Below are 20112 nucleotides of genomic sequence, written 5' to 3' on the forward strand. Positions count from 1 at the left end.
TTATATCAGAGAGTAGAGGACAAATGAGATGTTTTCTATTCTTCCCAGATTAGCTGGGATCCTCTTGCCAGACTCAGTGCAATAAAGTACCCAATCAGTCATTTTTGGTGTTGTTGCTCTTCTTTATTTTTTCACTGTGGAATGTTTTCCTTTCACTAATTGTCTGGTATGAGTAGTCTCAGCATGTCCCTTTGAATGTTTCCACCTTGTCTAACATTTATGACGGTATCTTTTTTTTTATCTGTGGACAGAACAGATTAAGAAATATGTAGTAATTGTAAATTCTTTGCACATATCTTGTGAAATTGCAGTATTAATCACTGTAGACCAACGTATCCATTGACAAATGTTTATTTGTGTTGCTCTTCTTGCCAACTCCTGGTACGACAACTTTCCCATGTACAGTTGGCATGTTTACCGACTAGCTTAATGAAGGTTTGAGAAGGACTTTGCTTGCTCCTCTGTTCAGTTAAACTGTTTGTCCTTACTTCAAGCCAGACTACTGTATTCTGATTGTTTTTCTGGTTGCTGTGACATGTCTCCCCAAAGGAACATGCTCGCTATAACCAAGAAAGTATTTCTTTTTCAGTAGGTGTCTTACCTTTGAGCTGGTAGGTTTATGATTGGTTATATGAGGCTGTTGAGACTTGTGATGCCTTGATGTTCTGGCAAAAGTGGAGAAAATGGGTCTAACGCTGTGAAAATCCCTGTGTTTTCTTTTAGGCATGTTGACAATTGCAGATGAGGCTCTCAAATGTGTTGATGAGTAGTGCATGTATCTGTAGCTATGCTCTAAAGCAGTAGGTGAGCAGAAAATACACATAAATACACATACAGCAGAAAAAACAATCTCTCACCAACAGACACATGCTCACTTGCATTGCAGCAGCAAATGCTTCGAAATATTTTCTCACCCGTTTGTATATTGTCTCACCTGCTGATGCCCTGGAGATTTTAATTGGGGGCTTGGTGGAAAATTTACACAGGAAGTCTAGAGTCTACAGTCATGGACTTTTCCACCACATTGCCACCCCTCTGCAACATATCTAGATCATTTTAGGACTTTGGTGCCTGTGTGAAAGAGGCCTTGGTATCTAATGCAGGCTGAAAAATTTTGCTCTTCTGTATCTGCACCCAGTTGTGATATTGCTTGAACTTTTTCTGTGTTGATGACCTGTTTGGCACATTTATTTGGTGCCTCATTATGAAGGTTTCTTGTCTTTAATTAGCCTAATGGTGAAACCTAAATATTAATGCCTGACTATTGAGTGTGTTTATGGTCTGAAATAATTTCCCCCCATGTTGTTGCCTTTGTTTTGTGGAAATTGGGTTCACTCACAGAGAACAAAGGTTGCAAGTGTAGGAGGATACTAAATATTGGCTGTACAAATCTAAACTACTGTCTTGCACACAGCCCATTTCCATAATTATTGGGGTAGCTGCTCACATTCAATGATGCACAATGATATCCTCCTTCTTCATATTGTCTTTACTGAAAACACTTTTCAGCAGACATTTATTTTGCCCACTATAAAGTCAGCTAAGCTTAAAAACATTTGGTTTGTATGTCTTACAATCATAATGGCATTGCTTATTATTCTACATACACTGACTCTCTGCCAACCTCAAGAGAACTACTGGTGCTGTGCATCAAAATACATTAAAAGATTATATTTGCCATGTTTTTTGTTCAATTAGAAAATTTCAATGTAGCTTTTTAATTTTCTGTACATATTGATGAGCCTATTCAGCAACTTCCAGGGGGTAGGCAGGGTACAACCTAGACAGGGTTGTCAGTACATCACAGGGCCTCATAGGGACAAACAACCTCCTAGGGTCAATTTAGAGTCACAAATGAACCTAACATGCAGTGGGAAGAAGCTGGAGTACCCAACCCACGCATAGAACATGAATATGCAAACTACAAAGAAAGGTCCCAGCAGGGATTTGAACCAGGAACCCTCTTGCTGTGAGGTGATGGTGCTAACCACCGCACAGCCCTAACATTACATCTCTTTTCTGCTTTACACTGGCAATTACTCATTGAAGTCCTTAAACAGGTACAAACTTTTAGGTCGTTTGTCCATACCTTGACATTTTTTCTCCCTCAAATATGTGTCATCTTAGCATTTCCTTATCAAAGCAAGTCTCATTCTTATGTGTTGAATAATAAAAATAAATCACCTCATATTGTCTTTTCCTAAGCTCTTTTTATTAACCTTGTTGGGAAATGTCATGGGGAAGGAAAGGAAATGTGGTAGCAGAAACTCTCAGAGCTAAGGATAGACAACTACACTTCAATGAGAATTTGAACACACTTTTATTGAGCTGTAATTTGGCTCTGCAGCACTGAAAATACAGCTGTCCATTAAACAGTTTTGGAAAATAGCTTTAGATTCTTAATCTAATTCCATCACATAGTATCATATAGATGTATCAATAAAAAGTATTACTTTATCATCAAGATTCATAGTTGAAAAGGGAAAGACTAAGGCACGAAAAGTAGATATATATTGCTGTCAGAGGCTACTCACTCTCGCCTTGCTGTCACACAATTAGTCCAACTAGATGAAAAATATCAACCATCCTTTTAAAAGTTGTGGCAACAAGGAATGGCATTCCTACTAACAACAGTCCTCCCAACCTATTAGAATATGCCTGTTTAGGTTTGGACAAATCAAATACTTGCCCAGGGTAAGAAAAGCATCATTATTAGAGCTACAAAATCTTTTTTTCCACTATGCCACTATGCAAGTGGCAAGATGCAGAGGATGCCAGCAGTAGTAGAGATGTTAAGTACTTTTTATTTGCTGTCTACATATCTCATGTGGATGCACTAAAGATTGTTTTGTGAAATATTTTCACGCATTGTCTTGTTGAGCCATGAGGTATGGTTAACTGTAAATGCAGTGTCAGAGGTATACACTACGCTATAAACTTCCAGATAATTGGATGGAAAGCAAAAATAAAGATTTTTGCTTATTTTAGTATAATAGTATTCTTTGTTTCAGCCTTACTTTAACCGGAAAATCAAACCTTTGTTTCATCGTTAGCAATAAAATTGTGTGCTCTTAACTGTATTTGTACATTGTAGGTTGTAGAAATCACCCAAATGTAGCTGCGTGGTCACAAATATGTCCTTGAATTTGCTTACAAGTAAGCTTGAAGCAACTTTTTTTTTAGCTTCAGTGGTTGAATATCGGAATATATCCAGACAGTGTGACCTCTCTGCCACCTCACATGCATTATCTTTTATATGATATGTTCTTCCAGTGAGCCTGACCAGGGAGCTGGATTTGGGAAGGGGAACAAAAGCCTTTGCCCTTTTTGTCTGTGTGTGAGTGCCCTTTTCAAATGGCAAATCAAAATCCTTTTTTCCTTATTTGTCGGTGAAAGGTGCCATTTTTGTAAAAACAAAACATTTGAAACAACCCAATAATATTAGGCTAATATTCAAAAGTTTTTTGTAAATCTCTCATAAACTATATCTAAAAAAAAAGAAAGAATTATTTGATTATACAGACAAAGGTCACCATTTTACCTGGAAACAAAGTAAACTGCATCTCTGTAAAGTTGATCATAAACTTTAAATGTCTTAGCTTAGGAAGGAGTCTACCCTAGGCTCACTCCATGTAGGTCAGGCTAGAGACTCATTTAACGCCTAGTCCACGCTATGCTTATTCCTTTGGATTATTGTATTGTTCACTCTACGAAGATTCTCTAATATTTTGAGGTTATGAAGTCCTACTGTGCTCACATTTCATGGCTAAAGGGGGGGCATATCACACAAGATTTTGTGCCATACTTAACTCCTGACTCCTCAGACTGATTTTATTTGAGGTAGTTCCAGCTCTCACCCAGACAAGTCTCTCTATTGTCATGTTACAACACGAAGCTAGCAACTTTTAGTGACTCATTCTTTTTTGCTAACTTCGCTGTAAAGGAGAACTGACAGTTTCTCTTCATGGCTTCTCTCTCTCATGTCACAACATTGCAAGCTGGAAACATCTGAGGGGTTGGTGTCGCCAACCAAATTTAGCTTTTTTTCCCGAGCAGGCCAAGGTTTCAAGTCACTCTCCAAAATGTTTGTTATATGCTTATTTTCTGTACTGGATTTCACCTTGTGGTGTCCCCTGATTCTGTGGTGGTTGTACTTGTTCTTAACTGACAGCTCTCAAAAATTTGCGATATGTAATAATAACTGCCAATTTGCCTCTGATCTGGGCCGTTTATGAAGGGCTACAATTATTTTCTGCATTACAATCCTTTAAATGTAAACTAGGTTTGAAGAACACCATCACACTGAATTCCTTTGATCCAGACTTTCAAGAGTATTAATCTTGATCTGAACCCAAAAAACACGGGAGAGTAACATTTCCTAGAACATGGTCAAAATGTAAAACTAAACGTTGGTCTGATAAAAAAGCTGGTATCAGTCCAGGTCAAGCTGAATTGGATTTGGTTCCATTCTTTAGTCAAAACATGTCTTTTGGTGTCTCAGATTTTCAGATCAATTGCAGGAATTTACAGCGGGAACAGTTACTATGTAAGATAAATTAGTAGACTATGTTTTAAATTGAAATATGGTCCTACTCTGTTAGAGAAATTCAAATGAAAATGATATTCAAATGAATTCTCTGCAAGAAGCCCTCAAAATTGGTGCTGCTGGTTGTAATGCTATAATGATATCATTACAGTGACAACAAAATTATGTGGTCATTTTTCTGCAGTCATTCAAACAGTGACAGGCTACTAACTAAACTGACAACATGCCAGCGTCAGATACACGAATGTCTACAAACCAGTCCAAGGTAAGTGCAGGGATACATACCTCCTATCCAGCTGGATGTAGGTATGTCATGTGAAGTTATTATGTTAACTTGCATAATCGCAGCAACCAACCAAACAAACTGGATGGAATGTGTACAATTCTACAAAGTCTCAACAACACAAACCTTAGCTTGGACTTTCAAGTGAGAAAGTACCCTTAATTACCTCAGCTGGCTTCTCTCAATATGAGGGGAGCAGCTGCCTGACAGTCTCATATTCCTCAATTTGGACAGTGCAGTGTGAACAAAGCTCTCCTGCAGAGAAGCTTGACCTCAACCAGTTGCATCTGAGGTGTTTCTCAGACAGTGATTAGAGCCTGTGCACACAAGGGCTAAACTTGGGATGGGAATATAGACAGATTTTCTGTGCCTGCATTAAATACGCTGCTGTATTGATAATTGCACAACTGAACTCCTGCAGGACTGCTGACTCACTTGATTCTTTACCCAGTGTCCTTGGCAGTGTCTCCAGAGTGAGACTGTGATATCGTCAGAATTTATCATGTCGTTGTCCAACAAATGATGTGGTTGAGCAAGATATGAAGTGGCAATGCAGCAAATCATCCTTCCATCAGAAAGTCTAATGCCACCTTCAGGTATGGTTGATATGGCAAGAGAAGGTGGGGAATAAAATTTGCTCCTTTATAGCTCAACTCCTCATTATGTACCACATGTTAACCAAAAAGGGACGTGGTCCGTTGTAGACATGGAAATACTGTAGGACTCGTTAAAAGGCCGTATCGATATGTTGCTGACAATAGATTTGATGAGTGTTATTGTTACCAATGTTACTAATTGCTTTCTATTTCTGTCATAACATTTGTTCTTAAATAGCTTCAAATAAAAGTTCTTTATGCGGTCATTGCAAGATTCATATTTCTTGCGTGCTGATGCTGAAACATGTAATCTTCCCTCAAAAAACAATTGCAGCCTAAAAGAGGCATAAGAGTTACCGGCAATGATCATGAGACAGATGTAAAAAATAGAATAAGCAAAACAATGGATGCGGTAAATATGATTGAAAAGACACGCTTCTAGGAAATAATCTTACAGTCATTATCAGTAACAGACCTGCACAAACAGAAATTGTTGGTGGTTACCGAAGGCATCCAGAGCACAGTCAGAGTGAAATGATGGCATAAGTATTTGGTGTTATGACAGGAATTATATGTCAGACTTTGACAGACTTGAGCAACCAAAAAGTAGCTTTCAACAAAATCTTCTCATCTCTATAACTAAGTAAACCTTTATCATTTTATTTAATTACGTAATCAGCCATGTACTCAGTATTGTCTTATTATTTGCCTGCAAATCAGAATCCCTTTCAGGAGATGGATGATTATCAGGCATCAGGATGAACACATCAACGGCATGCTTGTTGTTAAATTAATATCTGAGTTGAAATCAAAACCGCATGTACAAATTTTTACTGTCTTCAACATGGCTTCATAGTTTCATAATATCATCATTCCCTAAAATGTAAAGCTTTAAAAGGTATAACAACGCATTTGCTGTGTATTGTGACAAGTTTTGATTTCTGCCAAGAACAAATCTACTCCCAGTCATCTGCAACAGTAATTTTTGTCATCATCATCATTTCACTGTAAATAAAAAAGTACAATTCCATTTAAAGACGCAGTTACGCAAACCTGTTTGTATGCTTGCAAAACTCAAAATCTAATTAAAAAATATATGCAGCAGTAATGGGCTAATACTGTAACAAAAGCAATTAAATGTTATTGAAAATTAAAAAAAGATTATAAAAACTGACTACAAAATAGATGAATCGCAAGAATACGAACATCTAACGTCTGTCGATGTATTCAGGAAAAAAACAAGCAGAAAACCATTGTATTTACTAATGCCCAGCAGGGTAACCACCGTAGTGATGACTGTTTCTCTCACAAGGAAAAATGTTTATTTACTCATCAGCTCAGATGTCTGCAAAGTAGCAGATTTTCACTGGGCCGACATTCACACTGTAAGGTGAGGTTTTGGCTGTTGAAAGTGAGCTTATAGGACTCAGAGAAGGTGCTCAGGGCCTAATTTTGCAGAACATCTGTGAGATTAGACACTCAATTGAAGGCTGCATTTCTCGTATCTGACATTTTTGGCAGTAATCAGATTATTGTCCCAGCTGCTTCTGTCATTATTGTCCCATTTGTATGTGACTGCCACAGAAAAGGCCAACCTGTAGTCCTGAGCCAAAGTGAAAGTGGTCACTGATGCTTACTGTGGACAGAAACACAACAAGAGCCCTGAGTGACTCTGGGTAACCCAAGATGATAGATGAACATGACAGATGTGGAAAATTTCTGTAAAACACGCTGGATGAATGGAGCATAAGCTGTGGGGAAATCCTTTCAGAGCAGTTTCAAAGGAGGTTTGAAATAACCAGACATTAGAGCCAAAGAAAACTGACAAAAGTGAACAGCTCCTTCTGTCAGCTTGCTGTGTCAGACAGAGAGAGTTGGCTGTTTACCATACCACTCCCTCGATGGGCATGCATTTCACTTGCAGATTAATTACGAAATGTAACCATCATGTAGAAATACAGTTTTGTTTCTGTTGCTTTATTTTTTCCCCCTTAAATAGTTCTGCAGAGTTGCAGTGGATAGAAAAAGACAGTCACATGTTGTGTTTTGCTGTTTCTAAGACTGATAATTCAGCTGTTTAAATGGTCTTTAGCTGCTGAAATTCAAAGGACTATAGGCACAGGATTGGAATTCAATCGCTAAGACAATATCTTCAAAAAGTGCTCCTTTGTCTCTGGTTCAGCCACTTGCTGCCTAATGTAGTGATAATAATAATCCCCTTCATGCCAGCTCTGACCTTTGTTATCCTGTGGTGTCAGACAGCAGATCATTTAAATCATGTTACAAAGTAGGTTGTCTTGGACTTGTTCCTGCTGCAAATTTGGCAGATACTCTTTGAGAACTGGAGAATTTAGAGGCTAATTCAACATCTTGGATTCTCTGTCACAAAATGAGCTGTGAACAAACTTGGTAGCGTGACAGGACAGATTATCCAGCTGAAAGAGCCCACTGCCATCACAAAGTAATGTTCCCATGAAAGATCTTGTGCAGTTGGCAACAACAAGCAGGTTGGAGGGAAGTAGCAAAGCTGACCACTGCTCAGAGCATCACACTGCCTCCACCCATCAGTTTCCCTCAAAGATTCACAATAACAGAACACATAATTCCGTCCATTCATTTTCCATACCTCATTAATCCAATTGAGATTCATGGGGGCTGGACACCATCCCGGGTTGCCACTGGTCAAAAGGCAGAGATCATCCTGGACAGGCCGCCAGTCCATCACAGGGATAACACAGAGACAACCAACCATGTACACTCACATTCACTTTAGAATTGGGGTCAAATCAGAATCACCAGTCAACCTAGCATGCATGCTTATGGACTGTTGGAGGAAGCCAGAATACCTGTAGAATCCACACTGAAGCACCACAGTTTAGACATGAATCGGGACCCTTCTTGCTGCGAGGTGACAGTGCTAATAATCACACGACCATGCAGCCTACACCACAAGATTGGTTAATGAAATTACAAGACCAAAGAGAAAAAGCTTTTGAGCAAACTGCATACCTTTTATCACAGATGAGCAAGTTTGCTGGAGAAGCAGAGGAATAAGCTCTGATGGACAAAATGGAAGAATTTCTAGTTGGGCAAAATGTGTTTGTCATCCCAACACAAAAAAGTCTACATCTGGCAGGCACTGTCCAATATCAATGACCACTTCAACTGTATGTGCCATTACCATGGAGATTTCTCATCCCATAGTGCATCCTACTGCCATCTCTTCCCCGTGTAAACAACCTGCACACACCCTGCCATCCACATGATGTAAAAGGAAACACGATTCATCAAGACAAGCCACTTTCTTCCAGTTCTCAAGCACAAATGCCCATTCTAGGTACATCAGTACAGGGGTCAGAATGGGCACTCTGACCTATATGCAGCCACACAGCCGTTTTCACAGCAAGCTTTAATGCCCTGTATGTTCTGGCACATTTATTACAGCCAGCAGTAGTGCTGTGGTAGTTTTTCTGTGGGACTGCACTACACCCGCCATTCTTCACTCCACATAGTCTTGGGCACCCATGACCGTGTTGTCCTTTCTTAGACCACTTGTGTTATAGTGCCTTGCAAAGGTAATAATCCCCTATGGCATTTAAATATTTTATTGCCTTACAACGTGAAATTAACATAGATGTTTTTGGGGTTTGTATCATTTAATCAACACATGCCTTAACATCTTTTAGGCACAAATGATTTTCAGTTGTGAGACAGACATGAAGCAAGAGGGCATAGACAAGAAGAAAACTGAGTGTGGATAAGTATTCACAAGAGCTGCTGTTGAAATAAAAGTGTAGAAATGTTCTGTCTCTCTCATGTAATCATCACAGTTTGGTTGCTGTTAAAGTCATCCACATCCATACGTTTTATGCTGTTTAATTAAAAATGAAGCACTTTTGGAAGCATCTTCCATTTTGCTTAGAAGTTAGAGATATTGCATTATTCACTAGTTCTAATTTTGTCTAGTTCTGACTTTCTCTCTTCAAGAAAAATGACTGACAGCATACAGACATTTGAGCTTTTATCTAAAGAGAAATTCAACAATTGAAAGAAAAATCTTGCGCCAGCTTTCAGGAATTTCTCTTGCCCTCACTTCTGAAATCTGAAAATAAAAGTTCTCCCAGTTACTGCACTTTTTCTTAGGCAATGAACTCTGGCTAAAAATGAATTGTTGTGCATTGTGTACTTAATCAAACATGAAACATATCAGAGGCTGCTTCGCTTTTACAATTTGAACTTTGTCAATGGTCCTTGGGACGGCTGGCTGAACACAGAGGACTGTTGTTAGTTATATTCCAGCTCCGAGGCATGTTGTCTACTTCCAGTGCTGATTATGCTTGATGCATCTGTCATTGCTCCAGTGACTTGTGATATGATTTCAGGGCTGTAATGGTTTATTCTGGTATTTGAGCTACTCTGGACTCGCTACAGCCTTCACTCTACACAGAACTTGTCACTACTGATAGAAGACTGCAGAAAAACCCCAAGAAGAATCTGTACAGGAAGTTCACCAATAATGAACATACATAATTAGATCATTTAAACTTGACTGTTTTTCTTCCAAGCAACTACTTTTCAGCCCTATTTCAAATGCGCAACTAGCGCAGCACAAACGGGTTACAAAACTGGGAGGCATAGAACTGGCCAAAGTGAAATAGAAACACTTGGCACGCCAACTACAAGTATTGTGAGGTCAGGTTTGGCATGTGTTGTCATTTGCCAGGTCGAGTACAGCTGCTATAAACATAGTTTTCATTTGTAAAAGAGGTACAGGCCTGTTAATGGTCCAGGGAGAAATATTGCTCAGTTGTGCTGCTCCTGTTACACTTATCTCAGGCATACAAATTAATCAAAACTAAAACTTCCAAGGTGATGACATGCCTGTGTTTATGCGTAGATGTGATTTAACTGTCATTGTTGTTGTGCAAAAGATGCTTGTAAATGTGAAAGAATCTGATATGTCTACAGTAAAAAGCATAGGCTAGTTAATGGTCATGGCCTGTGAAGCTGAAACACATCCATTTCTGATCAATGGCCAAGACAACAAGTGCAGTTGGTTAACTCTTCTTGGACACACTGAGCTCTGCAAGTCCTCAGCTAAATGTCAGAGGAGAAAAATACCCAGAAGAAAGATTAAGTTCTAAAAGAAATGCTGCCAACTGTAGAAGTAAGTCACATACACGAGGTTGGGTCCCCATGGATCTTTGTGTGCCCACTTGGACTTGCAGATGTAGTAAGCATGATGTCAGCTTCCAAGTTCCATGTCTCTCCTCTGGGAAATGGAAAATTAATGATGGTCCCTCAGCTGGAGGCAAAGAAAGATTTTGTCTCCAATCACTCCATTGCACTGAAACTAATAACATGATATTAAAGTAAAAATGGAGATGGTTTAAACTACTATTTTTAGTTTTTGATATTTTATAATTATTCCTTTAAAACAGAACCACTGTTTCAAACTGTTTTTAGTCTTTTATTATACAGCTGTTGTCTGTAACCTTAAACCTTAACCTCAAATTTGATGTAGTTCTCATCTATTCCCTTGTAAGACGGTGTTCTCCTAAGATTACAGAATCATTTCAACCCTCCTGGGGCCACCACTGCCTTGAAGGATCTTTTAGTCATTTTACTCAATAGCACATATGGGTCAAGTTGAAATCCACTTGAAGTGAATTTTTCACAGAAACACATGTTTGTATGCTGCCCACATTGTTTTTATCATGTTTTCTGGTCAATGTCTTTTAGTAAAGTTTTGTTTTGTCCTTAGAAGCCTTTTTTTAAACAGAGGCCATAATTTAAGATTTACACATAGAAATGTACTGTGCAGTGGCTTTTTGACAGAAAACCTTTGCTGCTCATTACTGTCATTCTGTCTGAATTATTCTCTCACATCGACATTATATGGTGTTGTCACTTAGGCAAAAGTTTATTTCAAAACTTTGAAAAATTACTTTTCCACCCACCTTGTTATTTCCTCTTGACCCAGAAACTAAATATACTCCTGGAATCTCTGAAGGATGTTCAAGTGTCTCTCTCAAACAGTAAATCCCTATTGAAAGGTGGCCAGTGAATAAGTGCCAGACTGTTCAAAGATGAAGTGACTTGATTTCTTAATGAGAGCTTTCTCTGAAAATAAATGAGCAGACTGTCCGCAAAGCGATATGTTGTTCACACAATAACTAGACAGTCATTTCTCTGAGGATGCCACCAGCCATATTTAGAGCAGCAGCAATGAATGTATTGCTTCACCGTTGGTTTGGATAGGCTGATTTGATTTATGACAGCTGTCACCACTGATACCCTCACAGCATGTAATACTACACAATACACACTGAATAATTTGAGAGGGACAAACACGTGTAAGATGGAAAACAAACTGAAAACTCTAAGTTTCCACCCAAATGTAACAGGGAGGAATTTGAAAAAGCACACAAATTGATCTATTCAACTTTGTGAATTTAAAGATGAAAACCTCAATGTAGTTTGTAAAAAATGCAATTGAAGTCTTAACTGAAACATTCCCATATTTTATAAAGCTGCAAGTTAGCCTTCTCAGCGATTGCCCCACTTATGGTTTAATTCCTACATGGTGACATAGCCTATGTTCATTAAGGATGCATGATATTTCTTCTCTTTTTGATCTTTGTTTTCATGGATTGTAGTTGCTTCAAATGAGTTCATTTAATCTATTCAAAAGGAAATCTCACTTATTTTTATAAATTGCTACAAAACCACACACTGGGGGAGTAGGATAAGCTCCTTAACAACAGTGACTCATACAGACAGTAAATAGTGTGTGGACCATAGCTAACAGCCATCTCCTATATGTCATTTTTAATTAAAACATTGATGAAAGGAAAATAATTCATAATTACAATAATTATGTCCGCAACAATGTTCCAGGTTGTTGTATGTTTACATTGCGCAATACTATATGTACAGACTCAATTTCATGTGAATCTCACTATCTATATCTCTCAGCCTGCTGCACGCTCCAGAGCAACAGACAGCTTGACTTGATTTTCTCTCCTAATCTTAAACCTCTAAATGACATCATTGACAACTGACATCAAAGAAAACTCTCCACAAGCTTTTTATAAAAGTAGTTGTTTTTTTTAATAATTATTATTTAAGGCAATCCAATACAAAGCATTTCACAACCCACCAATATGACAATAATCATGTACAATAAAAACCCTTGAAATGTAAAGTAGGGAGTCATGCAAACGGATAAACTGAAACGTTCTAAACAATAAAGATAAACTGGAATAAGATCAAAATAACAAACAGATAACAAAATGTGTTAACTGTAACATGCAAAGTAGCTACAGTTTCTTTTTTAACCACTGGTGAGAAAAGAAACGTTTCGAGAACCAGGCACAAGAGAGAAGAAATAGCTCACAGTCCACTGTTACTGCCATGTTTGGCATAGAAATGCATGTAATCTGGATGGCTGGGTCCCATTTGTTTTCACATATGGTGGTACTGTGTGTAAAACACTCTAATAACTCAAGAAAACATGCAGCTGATTAACATACTTATAAATCAGAGCTTGAAAAGGATTAACAACAGGAGCAATGGCTTGTCATAAATTTCCAAAATAATCAGTAGATATCTTTGATACAGTAATATTCCCAAAAATATATCAAACATTTACAATAAGCACTCATCGAGAAGATTAAGTGTTAATGGCTCCTGGGAGATGTTTGTCTTCGAGGCTCTCTGCCAAAACTGTTTTCTGGTAGAAAGCCTTTTGCACACGTGGTAACTGTGGGAAAAGGTTTTTTTTTTCAAGCCTCAGTCTTTTCCTGAAACTGCTCTGTTGCTTAAACCTCACAGAACTGCAAAAGGTAAAGATAATCAGTAAAAGTTTTCATTAAATCAACTAGTCAAAGTGCAATGGCTTTAGTTGGAATTTGCACCTCAGTCTCATGGATGATAGTCCTGTGTATGAATTAAAGCCCTCTGGCAGAAAGACGCGAAGATAAAAATTGACGGGAACTGCAATGTTAATGATCTCTATGCAAACTAGCTGTTACCATACACTTATCATTCTGTTACAAAACACAAGAACTGAACAAATTAATTGTTTCCAGTCTTGACAAATTTTCTCTCCTGCACATAAAAACCACATTCATTCATCTCAACTACTTCTCAGTACAGGCTTAAATGTGATGGAGTGACTGCCTCCCAGATCATTGGGGCCTTTATAGTTTGCTACATTAAACTCTTTAACAAGGCTTTTTTAACTGAGATAAGTTCTGCTTTTTCATTGCTTTGTCGGTTCAAATGAATAAACCTGTCAGGAGCAATGAAAAAATGAAAGGATAAACTTGAGCAATTACTGTCAATTAATAGTAATAATTGATAAATTACACCAAGAGGTGAATATCAGCTACTGTGAGAGTGAGTCAGATGGAAAAAGTAGATTTAGATACAGCATCCCACAGTGAAGGGGAGGGGTGCATTGGATTTATAACTTGAGAAAATCAGACATTTTGCAAAAGATAAATTAGCATAAACATTTGATCTCAGTGGTTCTCAGTGGTGGAATCGTCAGAGAATAATCAAATCCTGAAAGAGATGTAGTGAGATGACAGAAAGTTGTTGCCAAGATACTTCTGTGTCAGACTGACCTACATTCCCATTCCTCATGTCAACATGCAAGTATGGCCAAAAATGGAACAAGAGCTGAGACTGCATTCCTTAGCCAAAATGACTGAGTTATGAAAAATAAAAGTGGATCCAGACGTGATTCAGATCTGGCTCTTGACTGACATACAAGAAAATTCAAATTTGTCTCTTTTTGGGTAATCTCTGTAACAAATAAACAATAATACCAATTAAATAAACCCCTTTATCCCATGGAAACCCTTTTTTTGTGATGTGTTTTGATGTTTAGAATTTTTGCCACCTGCAAAATGAAAAAGTTTAGTTGTCATGTCTGACAGTGTAGAGATAGACAGCCCACTGAATGTCTCAGTGAGTTTTGAGCTTTGTTCCACCTTACTGTACAGATCGAATGATTAATCTTAGCCAAAGTTGAACCCTACGCCAATGTAGAGTTAAACAAAAGTCCTAGCTAAAGTCAGTCTATTTCTTATCCACGTGTAGCATTTCTTTGATGAAGTGCTGTTTTGAATTGCTCTGTGGAGCCCTGCTAGCAGTATTGTGCCAGGGAACAACACTGATATTTTGTTTTCTGTGGTATCACAACGCAAACTTTTTTCAAAAAAGAAGTATTTCTCCTCATATGATTCAGGAAATTGTTCAAAGGGAAGCATTTGCATAGAACGTAAATGGTGACTTTTTCTGAGTGCTAAAGATGCTTTCCTGAGCTATACACACTGTTGTTTTGTCAGGACAAGGGGAAGATTTTAGCATCAGTTTTCAATGTGCAGTGTAAATGTAGTGAAATGGTGCATTTACATATCATTACCCAAAGTGCTGGGCTCACACAAAGAATCACTGACAAAGTTTATTTTAGCGCAATAAAACCAGAATACAAGCCTGCCACTGCCAGTCGTCCATGGGGCGCCTCAGATGTTATTGTGATATCCCAGACCTCAAACAAGTGAGAGGTGAAAAGAAACTGGAAAGCAAGGAAATGAGAAACATACCCGCACCGAACTTTTCCTTAAAGCAGGTGTTGTGATTCCAAGGGCCAATCTAATTCTTCCCCTTGACCCTAAAAATTGCACTACCCCTGCGTTTTTCAGAAGTAAGGTGCCCATTTTCCTTTTGAGATCAAGGGCTTCAGCTGGGTTGCTGGCATCCATTTTTATGGCAAAAAAAACATTATTTTTTGGTCTTGAAAAAAAAAGGGCCAAGGGGAGGAATTGCGATGAGCAAGTTGGGTAACTCATCGTTATCTGCCCTCCAGCCTCCTTATAGTGAGTTCTTTATTTTTTTTATAAATGAACATGATGCTGTATCATTTAGCTGTTAGTGACAAATGTTGCCAGTAAGATAAATAATGTTAACATGATAATTAAGGGGCTGCATGGTGGTGTGGTGGTTGGTACCGTTGCCTCATAGGAAAAAGGTTTCCATGTTCAATTCCCCCATTTCTGTTTGGTTTTCTGTTTTGCATGTTCTACCCGTGTATGTGTGGGTTCTCTCCGGGTACTCCGGCTTACTCCCACCCACCAAAAACATACATGTTAGGTTGATTGGTGACTCCAAATCATCCCTAGGAGTGAGCATGGATGGTTGTTTGTGTCTATGTGGCCCTGTGATGGACTGCCGACCTGTCCAGGGTGTATCCCGCCTCTCGCCCAATGACAGCTGGGATAGGCTCCAGCTCCACCCCCTGTGACCCTAAATTGGATTCAGTGGGTACAGAAAATGGATGGATGGAGGGATGATAATTAGATTTATATATTATGTATATGATGCTGTAAAATCATATCAGGCTACAGATTATGAAAAAAGGACCCCTCCTTATCCTGTGGTGCAGCTAGATTGCTAACATACAAACGGAAAAAAATAATTTCTCACCTACCTGATGGAATGAACAAAACTCTTGAGGCTCTGGAGACAAATTTTTGTACTATTGGCCACCAGAAACCAGTGATGCATTGCAGTGAGGACAGCTCTATCTTGAAGGAAAATCCCTAGGGATGGCTTTTGACCACAAAAGTCATGTGGTTGCTGATGTGTGACCAGTGGCATTTCAGTGGAAATGTCTCCACTTCACAGGAGGTGTATTAGAGATAGAATTGGAGCTGGAATAACCTGACATTGGAGCGAAAAAATTAGTTATAGCCCACCTGGTTGACCTAATGTCTGCTATGTGTCAGTTTGCCTGTGTAAAATGTAAAACTCATATATAGGTAGTAATTTTATAATATCATTCTTGAAATTACCATAAAAAGGCAATTAATGAAACTACCTAAATACATTTGCCACACAGAGACCCAGCAAACTTCTTGGTTACTTTGTCTGGTTGGTAATCCTATTTTATTGGATGGCCTTTAATATCCTTTTTGCATTAACCTGTGTTTTACTTTTGGGCTAATCAATATTGTAATTGTTGTGTTTTAAAGAAAAAGTGGATTATTGGGATGTTAAAATGATAAAAGTTTCAAAACATTTATACATGATGCTCTGCATGTGTAGCTTTATCTGGGATTGAAATGCATCCATACGGAATAAGAGCTTCGATTGCAGCTATATAAATCAATTATTTTACAGTGAGTTATGGCTGAATTGAAAAAAAAAACTTTGGATCTGCATTTGTACATTTTGCACTTTTTTTCCAAATCAATGAATAGCAGCACTAAGAAAGAGAAGATATGATTAAACTGGTAGGATAATCATGCTGGGACTGTCTATAGAGTTGTGCTTTTCATGTGCAGTCACTTAAAAAAAAAATTGGTGACCACTTCAAAGTGGATTAGGTTTGTATGGTGTTCAAAGCATATCTAAGAAATGTCCATGCAGCTGTGAATAACATTTGAGGATAAATGCTGAGACATGGGACTTCAATTCTCATTCATCATGCTCTTATAAACAGTTACTTCTTCAAGAGACAGGAGGGCTTGGTAGTTAGAGAGCATTATGACTGTTGTTGTATTAACAGATGCAGGTATAATCCCCTTATATAAAAACTTGTTGGAGAGGGGAAAAGGTGCCTAAAAAATATCACTGTATTAGGCCACACCAATGACTGACGAGCAAGGTTTGGGTCAAAGTTCACATGTCCTGATACACTTAGAGAAACATCCACAGACAGGCACAAGTTTTAACCACAACATGACCTTTTTGAACCAACCTGCTGTCAAATTATAGATGTGAAACAGTCACTGCCCAAAACGCTGTCACCAACAAGTCCTGAAAAGTTTGGTCAGTCTCACTTGGAGAGAGACTACAATTGAACATATCACATAAGAAACAAACAAACAAACAAAAAAACCCAAACAAACAAAAACACACTGCTCCTGTAGTCACTGGTCAGGTACAGCACAAAATTCAACACCCATTTCCTGTGCCGTCTCCTATTTACACCAAAAAACAGGAGGTAGAGAGTTCCCATTGGACTCTGAGAGGCTGCTGCATGCTATCAGTCCTCAGTGAGAAGCCAAGAGGAGGGCCTCAGATCTGTGTGTGGTGGTGTGTGTGTCCAGGCGGTGTGTAGGGAGGTGGTGCAGGATTAGGTTTGATCCCCCGGCTCTTCATGTAGGAGATGAACTGGTCCGGGATCTCTGCAAGCACGTCTTTAGCGAGCCGTGCCATGCTTAAAACGTGGTTACCTGTCCGATCCATGTAATCTCTGAAAGGAACAAACTAAGGAAAAGAATAAACAATGTAAGAATGATTATAACTTGATGAGAATATGACTAAAACATAAAAAACATACGGTTTCGCCTGTACAACAAAATACCATCCAGGATTTCTGGACTACTGGTATGATTCTTCAAACAGAGAAATCCAGGAGGCCCATGTTTAATGTCTGTCAATATTTGCAGGATTTTGCAAGCACAATATGGTAATCCATCACTAATCCTGTGGTCTGGCTTTCCTCAAGAGTAATGGGAAATGAAAAAGCACAACAGACAAAAACTTACTTTTCCCACAAGAATTTGAGAATGTACTTCAGATCTATCTCTGGTTCATATCATTTGTCTCAGTACATAAAAAAATAGGGTATTGAGTAAGGCAACTCCAAGCAGTTGCCTTGTAGCGGTGCTAAGCCACATAAACTGCATCTCATCTATAGACCTATTAAAGGGGAACTCTGGTATTTTTAAACCTAGACCTTATTTCTGGCATGAAATATGTTTATCTACTCACCAAGAAGAATGAATGAACGAACGTGTACTATAGCTCTGTTAGCTCATTGGTGCTGTTATGTGGCTACGTGCGGCTATAGGAGAGCTAACGGAGGGATTTCTACACAGGCACTCTACTGGGACCACTTCATCCACACACCCCCCCTGGAGCACAGTTTATTTACTCCTTTCTCTGTGACAGTCGGCGAACTTCACACAGAGTTTGCTACTGCTAGTTTTGTGCAACATGGCAGGATATTTATCAGATTTTGACAATGTGAACGACGACTTTGAGTAAGATGGACGTTCTTACCGGAGTGAATGAGCTGTGCTGCAGCCATGCGTGTGGATGAAGTCATCCCAGTAGAGTGTGTGTAGAATTCCCTCCATTAGCTCTGGAGGCTCAAGTATATATATATATATATATATATATATATATGCTTGAGCTGTGCCCACTATACAATTACTCAAATTTGATTTTTGACACCACAGATGGATGCAGATAAAAACTCACTGTATCTGAAACAGCTTGACAGGTGTTTGTATAAGGTTTCCAAGTGCAACATGAAATGCCAAACATTTTGCATGCTCGTACCCATGGGAATTACATAAAATACAGGAACCACATTTATGTCCTCATCTGCCAGTACTAACAGATGGTCTTATAATGTACCAGCACATCAGTGCATGTAAAATGCAAATGTGAAGTCATGGAAAATGGAAGTATAGTTGCCTATGAATTGCAACCGAAATCTAACGGTAAAAGACCCAGTCTGCCTTTGTTTTCTAATTCCCTACAATGATGTGCAGTCAAATAAAGCTGAGAAAGAACAGCCAAAGGAACAATTCCCCCCTTCAACATACAACTTGGTCTTAACCTTCCATTTTCATTCTTGCAGGCCACATTTCTTTTGAGGATTAAGAAGCTGTGGCCACCTTTCCATCCAAGTGGCCACTAACACCTCATATGAATGGATAGATGACCACTCTTTCTTCATGCACAAAAGAAAATAGAGGGTTAGGGTCAAGATGAGGATTTGGGATTGGGTCAAAGTTTTTACTCTTAAGAGCAGTCACCTGAACAATGTCTCTTTCTGCCAGTTTCCCTCGGGATGAGATCCTGATGTCATCACCATCCAGTTCCACCATAGCTAGAACACACAAGATCACATGCATACACATATACAGTGTTAGAACTCAGCAAAAACAGCTGCCTTTCGGACACACTAGGATGAAACTTGTGTAAACATTTAGTTATCACACATGACATTTATGCATTATCTTTTTGAACAAGTAAATTCGAAAGGATGTTGGGCAGTACAGTCTTTATGGGAGGTATAATCAACTAATATGTAATTTATTATAGCCTGTGCAATTTAAAATCATCAGCACTAAACACTGAAACACAGCAATTAACCTCAGCCATTTCTTCTGCAATCATTCCTGCATCCACCTACATATCCACTTTCTTCCTGACTCAGATGAGCTTGTGTTGTAATTTTCTTTGTGAATTAGTCCCAGGGACGTTTGCACTGCTGTATCCATAGATATTGAGTTTATTATTGGTATTTCAATCTTTTTAAAGCATACCAAGCAGATTATACCTATTGGGAAAAAAAAAACCTTAGACCACCTTGAAGTGTGGTGGTATATTTCTCTGTAGTCATCTTTCACAAGCTTTTTTTCCCTTGTTTCTTGACATTTTGTTGGGTTTGGGGCATCTTTCAGTTGCAACCTTTGGGCAAAGTGCAAGTAGACACCAGCAAATAACAGCATGTGGGTGTGAGGACTGTAAAAACTTAGTGAGCAGTGAAAATCTCCATCTCCTTCCTCCTGTTCTGAGGAAGAAAGTGCCAGAGATGCATTCAGGCTAAAATCAGGCTTGTTGTATGGAGGTGTTCTTAGGAGTTGTGTGTA

The 20112-nt window shown here is 38.7% G+C and overlaps 1 protein-coding gene across 2 annotated transcripts in view; it reads right to left on the minus strand.

Moving 5' to 3' along the window:
* Positions 1 to 14574: 14574 nt before the first annotated feature.
* cpne5b (copine Vb) overlaps positions 14575 to 20112 on the minus strand; it is a 119696-nt gene continuing 114158 nt past the window's right edge. For both annotated transcript variants that reach the window (XM_072382481.1, XM_072382480.1), the window contains 2 exons: positions 19273 to 19346; positions 14575 to 17710 (listed from right to left, as the gene is read on the minus strand). In XM_072382481.1, the coding sequence (XP_072238582.1) occupies positions 17519 to 17710; positions 19273 to 19346 (266 nt within the window). In that variant the 3' untranslated portion in view covers positions 14575 to 17518. The remainder of the gene's footprint in view (positions 17711 to 19272; positions 19347 to 20112) is intronic.

Source organism: Leuresthes tenuis, unplaced genomic scaffold, assembly GCF_036924035.1.
Source record: "Leuresthes tenuis unplaced genomic scaffold, fLeuTen1.0.hap1 SCAF_3, whole genome shotgun sequence".
NCBI classification, from domain to species: domain Eukaryota; kingdom Metazoa; phylum Chordata; class Actinopteri; order Atheriniformes; family Atherinopsidae; genus Leuresthes; species Leuresthes tenuis.